General features: G+C 47.1%; 1 protein-coding gene across 1 annotated transcript; it reads right to left on the reverse strand.

The window, feature by feature from the left end:
• Positions 1 to 2,745: 2,745 nt before the first annotated feature.
• On the reverse strand, positions 2,746 to 6,388 carry EN2 (engrailed homeobox 2). Its single transcript, XM_035129837.2, has 2 exons — positions 5,776 to 6,388; positions 2,746 to 3,062 (listed from the first exon to the last, which is right to left on the reverse strand). Exons 1-2 carry the CDS (start codon positions 6,386 to 6,388, stop codon positions 2,746 to 2,748), a joined length of 930 nt encoding a protein of 309 aa, XP_034985728.2.
• Between the last annotated feature and the right edge of the window lie 866 nt (positions 6,389 to 7,254).

Below are 7,254 nucleotides of genomic sequence, written 5' to 3' on the forward strand. Positions count from 1 at the left end.
TCTTATAGCAGAAACAAGGTCTAGTAATATAATTTTGGTCTACAGCCTCTTTTTCTTTTTAAACGAATCCTCCTTAAGAAATATTGCCAAAATATTTGGGGATAACATCTCTTTTATTGCACTAAAGCAAATATTCACTCTCCCCACCAGAATATTAAATTCAAATAGGATATTATTGTCATTATATTCATATTTATGAATTTATATAACTTTAGGTTTTGCAAGCATACTTTTCTAAATCACTTTCCCAGCTGTTTAGACATTGAAATGTATATATATATATATTCACAAAAGAGGAAACTTGTTATATGTACAAAACATATTGTACATATATTAGGCCTACTGTCATGTTATATATTACTAGCCCTAAATGCTTCCAAGTTCTAATGTTTAAAAGTTTGCTTGCCCTTCTTATGTACAGATGTATTATCTAAAGTTTCTTAATTATTCAACAAATCGATTAACCATCTGGTAGCAAAATTGTTCTTCTTCTAACTTGACATTCACAACTCTTTTACACCTATGGACAATTCCCTTAGGACTCAGGAATCAACTTTAAGGACTATATATTGCTCCGGTTCAAAGTTTTGATGCACACATTCTAGATTTCATAATAAATGTTGTTGTTTTTATTTAATGCAGTCTTCAAAGATTTAAACACACAAAATGCAGTGAAATTGTCCACAATTTTGAGACCACAGTTGTAAATAGAAACATTCATATTTCATAAGTTTATAAATATTTGATACTGCAAATTGTAAATGCACATGTTTTATAAACTGAAAAACACCTTTGTTTTCTTGCTAAAAGGCAATGTCATTGATTTCTGTCTCCTAAGCAGCTGATGGTTATTCACAGAATTTTAAATTACAGCATTGGTTGTAAACTTTCTTTTCTTTTCAAAGTTGATACTACTATGTACAATATGTGTCAACTATAATTGTGAAATAAAGAGAGTTTTTAAGGCAAAGCGAGAAGTTAAGCTCAACAATCAAGAAGACTACAGTCCTGAATAATTGTACAGCATCCTCCCATGTGAGACCTCTGGCCAATATTTTGGAGACTTTTCCTTTCCCCAAGAAAAGGAGAAGGGTTGAAGTGTGGGAGAAAATTATGAATAAAATATAAATAATTAGCTTCACTGTGTCTCACATTAGAATCAGAAAATTTTAAAATGTTGGACAAGGAAAGGGAGCAGTAAGAAATACACAAAAATCATTATGACTTTTATGAATTCTTCATAATTCTTCGTAATGTATGTGCTCAATTAAAAATCTCTCCCGTTTTCGGGAATGAAAGGCAACTTTTTTCCAACATGGGCTAGTGATTATTTCCCCTTAAAAGAAAAAGCCAGTTTCTAACCAAGAGACTTTAGAGACATCCCTAACACTCCTCCCTTTATATCCTCTTGCATAATAGAAGTCAGTTAAGCTGAAAAGGTGCCCTAACTCTCCCTCCACCCTCCCTCCTCTAGATTTGTTCTTTTGCTGAGCCAGGCTGGTTGCATGGAAAAGCCTTCCCTAGCCCAAAAGCTAGTGATGCAGACTCCTCACCTCGACTCTCTTATGTGCACAAACATATACACACACACTGGCTCCCCGCCCCCACAAATGCCACAGGGGCCTGGTACATTTGTCCACAGCATTGCAAAGCTAAAGCGCCAGGCCAAGCTGCTTTCTGAGCAACACTTTAAAAAGAAGCAACGAGCAAGCGCCAAAGCAAAACAATGTAGGGAACTAGCAGATGGGAATGGGATGAGCTAATGGGACACAACAGCAAGGCAAGCTCCGAAGCGTGTGGGGTTTCCCTCCCTCTGGCTTCTCACACTGGGCAATGTCCATCCTAAAACTACAAAGAAAAGACCACCTTCCCCTTTTACTTCCCAGGACACGGTCCCGGAAGTTACGAGGTTTTATTCTAAACTTTTCCCATCACGCTCCTTAGGCGGGAATAATTACCGAATTAACATGTCCTTGATTGTTGAAGTCGGCCACTATTTGTTTACCAACTTTTTTCTGAGTCTCTAAATACTACCTTCACTCACTCACTCACACACACATCCTTTACTCCAGTTTAATGGAGAAAAGAGGATAAATTCAAGAAACGTTCCTAAGGCTTAACATCATGTTTCAGTACTTACTTGCCCCGATTTCTTAATGTGTTACTTGCAAACGGGCAGCATGTTTACATAGCTTATAAATTATATTGTGATTATTAAAGTTCTTCTATACCCATCCCAAAGGCAAACACAAGAGGAAGAAAAGAAAAAAAAGAAACGTTAAAACTCATAGAACAAATAGGAGAACTATTTATTCGGTTCACAGCCTCGTGAAATGCAGCAATAAAAATCTTTGGACTTCAGCAAAAGTTGTCTTTAATATTTTGAATTTCAAAAAACAGTGTCCAATGTCCATTTAAAACAGTGCTTAAGTCTATAAAAAGGTAACTTAAGCTTTTAAAAAAATTGATAAAGTTAGCATCTAAAATTTCCATAGAACAAAAAGAAAATCAAAAAATATTTTATAATCAGATATTTTGGATATTTTTTTTACAACACCTTACCTGTAAATTATATATATACACAGAATATTGCAGAATTATATCTAATACACAATATTTCTCCACTATTTATGCTGGTATAGTTTTTTATACACTGGCCCTTATTTGTTTTTGTTTTTAATTAAATTATTGCATTGTATAAACCCCTTCCCTTTCCCTCCCCTCCCCTGGCTGACCCCCCCCCCCTTACTCGCTGTCTGACTTGCCGTCTTTCGAGGCCGTGGAGTGGTTGTACAGTCCTTGTGCCATTAGGTGAACCGCCAGGGAGTTCTTGTTGCCGGTGGCTTTCTTGATTTTGGCTCGCTTGTTCTGAAACCAGATCTTGATCTGAGACTCGTTGAGACTGAGTTCTTGAGCCAGGCTTTGCCTCCTCTGCTCTGTCAAGTATCTGTTCGTCTGAAACTCCGCTTTGAGTCTTTGCAGCTGCTCCGCCGTGAACGCTGTCCGGGGACGTTTGTCCTCCTTGTTGGGGTTCTTCTTCTTTGGTTTGCGGGATCTGGGGCCTGCGGTCCGTGGCGAGAGAAGGAGACACAGAGAGCGAGAGAGGTTGAGTGGAGGGGCGCTTTGGAAGAGAGCCCAGAACGTGCCCTGGCTTGGAAACTTAATTCAATTAGCAGCACCGGGCGAGGGAATTTGGGCGGGGAGGAGGGAGCGAGAGACGCAGAAAGAGAGTCTCAAATGTCCTTCGCTTTTCGAAACTTATGTGCCAGTTGGTTCCCTCTGCCCCTCAGGGACCAAGTTCAGCGCATGCCACCGATGCCCCTCTCGCTTCTTCTCGAAGCAGGGCCTTCCTTGTCAAATGGAAAGGGGCTATCGCCACCATCCCAAGGGTGTGTGCGAGGTGGGGTCCAAGAAGAGGGAGGGAGAGCCAAGGGAGAGAGGTGGACCCAGGCCAAGGACAAGGGGGGCTTTGCCTTACCCACCATAGCAGTGTCGACTCCACACACACACACCAAGTTCGCTGCGTGTTTTTCTCCGGGGATAAGGGGGTGTGGAGAGATAAGCAAGCGTCAAGATGGCCAGGGAATGAGCTTTATTTCTGCGGGAGGCCTGCGTGGGGCTCCTTTTCTCTGCGGAGGAGGCGCATTTCGGTGACCAGCTCCATGCAGCCTCTACCACGCTTCCTTGGCCCTCCCTTTGTTATGGGTGGCTGTGCCCACTCTCCCGGGGGCTTTGCGCACCCTCGCCTGACCGTTTTACCACGGCTACCCCCGGGGCTCCCGCGGGAAACCGGTTTGCGAGCGCGCAGACACATGGTCCGTATTGCTCCCCCGCCAACCGGGCTGCTGTGGGCGCGTCAGCCGGAGGGCAGAGCTCGCTTGCTCCCGCTTTCTTAGCGACTAGGCCCGTCTCGGGCCGGGGCGACGGCGCAGCCTGGCCTAGGCCACAGCCTGGTTCTCTAGCTGGGTGCCAACCCACGATGGCGCTCTCCCTCCTCCGCTACTCACGTCCATGGAAGCCCCTCAACTCTCGGCTGTGGCAGGAGAATTCGGCCTGTCCAAGAGGCGCTTCTTGGCAGCGCCTTTGCGGCCTTCCCCAATAATTACGAGGCTGGCGGACTGGGGTGGGGGAGGGGAAATCGCCTGAGAAAATGACTTGGAGATCCCGGGGCGACGGAGGGAGGGGGAGGGAGGGGGGAGAGGGAAGTTTTCTCTCACGTTTTCAAAAGGTGAACCAAGCGGAGCTTCCAAAAGGAATGGTGAGAACAATCTTCACAACAGCCTCTTCAAGATTGCCCCGTTTTTTCTTCCCTTAACCCCGGAATGCACCAAATGTAAACAACAGACACACAAATCCGCCCTACTTTCCTTGCCTTTGGAAAGTAATCAAAAAAATATTCGGGATTTAATTCTCCCCTAGACAGGAGCTTGCACAACTCTCATCTTTCTTGCCAGCTCCATACGTAAAATGGTAAACAGCCGCCTTTGCGACACTGAATGCATTTTCCCCTTCCTTAAAAACAGAAATATAATGCATTCATACAAAACTACAAATCAGAACTCTTCTTTTCCTCTAACAACATTGACCCCAACATTTTAGAGATACCCTTTTTCTTCTACAGTGCAATGCATATTAAAATTTAAACGTTAATTTTAAACTAGATCTTCTTGCAATTTTGTATTCTCCAAATGTTACACTTAAGATTGGTAATTATTCTTATCGGAAATATTCTCCGTCGTACTGTAAGTATCTTTCGACAGGGTTTAACTTTCTCAGTGGTTTGGGCCATGGTGAGAATCTATGATAATTAAATATTAACAAAGAAAGGGACTGGAGAACAATGGAGTAAATTTCGAATCAGACGGGAATATTATCCGGTAGCGAAGGAGATTGCTCTCTCTCTAACTCAATTTTAACACCTATGAATTTATTCGACGATAAAATATATTGGAAGCAAAGTGGAAAATCCTTTCGGAAAAATAAAACAAAAAAATCGAGATCCAATTGTTTTAAAACAAGAAAATTCTATTGAGCGAATTTACAATTCTCGTTCAGGAGAACACCCTCAAGTGTCCCTGCCGATAAAGGGCATTCCAGGCACTCGGCGGCTCCTTGTCCCGGCTCTCTCTTCCCGAGGCAGGGCTGGAGAGATCCCCATTTCGCTCCCACCCCTGCAAGCAAGTAAGTATTCCTTTTCAGCGGCTCTGCAATAACTTCCAGGGCCTTTTCGAGCGCGGCTGCTCCGCACGAGAAGCCAGGGAGAAAAGAAAAATACTTCCAAGGCCTGCTTATTTCTAGAGGCCGGAGAAGACAACTTCACAGGTCGGGCCTTGGCGACCAGCAGCTTAGCTAGCCAAAGAAGGGGGCAGAATAGGACGCCTCCAAGGATTGCTACTGACTTCTTTTCCATCTTTTCTTCTTGGTAAACGGAGAGAAGGGGAAATGAAAACAAACTCCCAGCTGCCAAGAAGGAAATCGCTTTGTGTGCGGCTCGAGCCTTCGGCTCTTTCTCCCCGCGCCCTCCTGGAGTTTCGTCCTCACTGTATCAAAATCCCTCCTACGCCTGTCGCTGCCTCCCCATGTTTATTTCAAAGCAGATAACTTTGTAAAACTGTCTTATTTCGCAAAGGATGATTGCAACCCGCCGCCCCCTTTCGCGGCTATCGCCTTGTAGCCAAGTCGCCAGCTCTTTCGCTCGCGGGTGGGAGGTGGGTGGAGGGTCCAGAGACCCTCTTCTCGAGAGGCCAGCGACATGGTCCAGAGCTGTTTGCTTACCTGAAGAAGGCCTGTCCGAATAGCGGGTGCAGTAGACCCAGGCTGGCCACAGCATGGGCTGCGCGCTGGGGAAGGAGCTGGCCTGGGAGCTGTCCGAGTCGGAGCTCAGCGACTGATCGCCGCCGCCGCCGCCGCCGCTGCTGCCACTGCCGCGGGTCTTCAAGGCTCCGTCGAGCGCGCCAGAGTCGCCGCCTTTCTTAGCCGGGGCTAGAGCTTTGGAGCCACCGTCTCCTCCTCCTCCGTCGGTCGGGGAACCGGAGGCTGGCGCCGCGGAGGGACTCCGGGCGATGAGGAGCTGCTGCTGCTGCTGTTGCTGCTGCTGCTGCTCCGGGTTAACGCTGCTGCCCCCGCCGCAGGTACCGCCGTCTTTCCTCCGGCCGAACTCCGGTCGCAGGATGTTGTCGATGAAAAAGTTCGTGATTCGGTGTGGCGGGTGCTGGTGCGGATGGTTGCCAGGCTCTTGGAGCACCCGGGGCAGGAGCATCGCCCTCCGCCGGTTGGGTTCCCCGTCGCTGCCGCTGCTGGACTCCTCCGGCGGCGGCGGCGGCGGCGGCGGCGGCGGCGGCTGTTCTGCGCCTCCTTCGGCGCCCGGGCGCTGCTCGTTCTCCTCCATGCTGAACACGGAGTCCCCAAATGTTGTTGCCCTCCCGCTTTTGTCTGCGCGCGCTTCGGGGCTGCTCGGTTTGGGCTACCCCCCTCCACACCCCCTTCCGCCTAGGTCCGCGGAGCAAATCCAAATCCAGGCTTTGCAAAGAGAGCCAGATATAACTGAAAATATTATATATATATATATGTTGTCGCCGCTTCTCCTTCTCCCTTCTGCTGCTGTAGTTGGTTCCTCCTTCTGCCCCCTTCCAGCCTTTCAGTTCTGCAGCCCCCTCCTGCGTTCTTTGCCCCGCAATGTATTCATCGTTAGGACTTTCATCCGCCCCCCCCGCCCCCACTCTTGTCCGGCTTCCGAGGGTGGAGAAGAGACTGGCGGCAACCTGACAAAAAAAAATGGTGACGATCCTTCCACAGGGGAAAAGTCAATGGAGCCCCCTCTGCTGAGCTGGAGAAAGTGCCTTCCTCCTCTCTACAACGCACAAGGCAAGCGCAGGCTTGAGACACACAGAGGCATCTGGACAATCGCAGCCGATCTCTGGCTTCTTTCCTGCCTTTGAGCCAAATACTCCAAGTTGTATAGGAGATGAGAGGGGAATCTCTCTCTCTCTTGGTCTTGCGGACTCGCTTTCTATGGCTACCTATAGTGGGAGTGTAAATTTAGAAGCCACTTAAACTGAACCTGAAATACTTTCACTCTGGATTTTTGTTCTTATTTTTAATAGAGCTCCTCAAGTGACGTTGCAAGGCCGGTATCCTAGACACGTGCCTTTGGCCAATGACAGAAGAGCCTTTTGCACACGTGATACAGTAGCACTCTAGTAAATGACAGGAACAGCCCCCCTCCTCCCGTTTTCCAATGCCCCCACCTCCTGA

Source organism: Zootoca vivipara, chromosome 12 (assembly GCF_963506605.1).
Source record: "Zootoca vivipara chromosome 12, rZooViv1.1, whole genome shotgun sequence".
Lineage (NCBI taxonomy): Eukaryota > Metazoa > Chordata > Lepidosauria > Squamata > Lacertidae > Zootoca > Zootoca vivipara.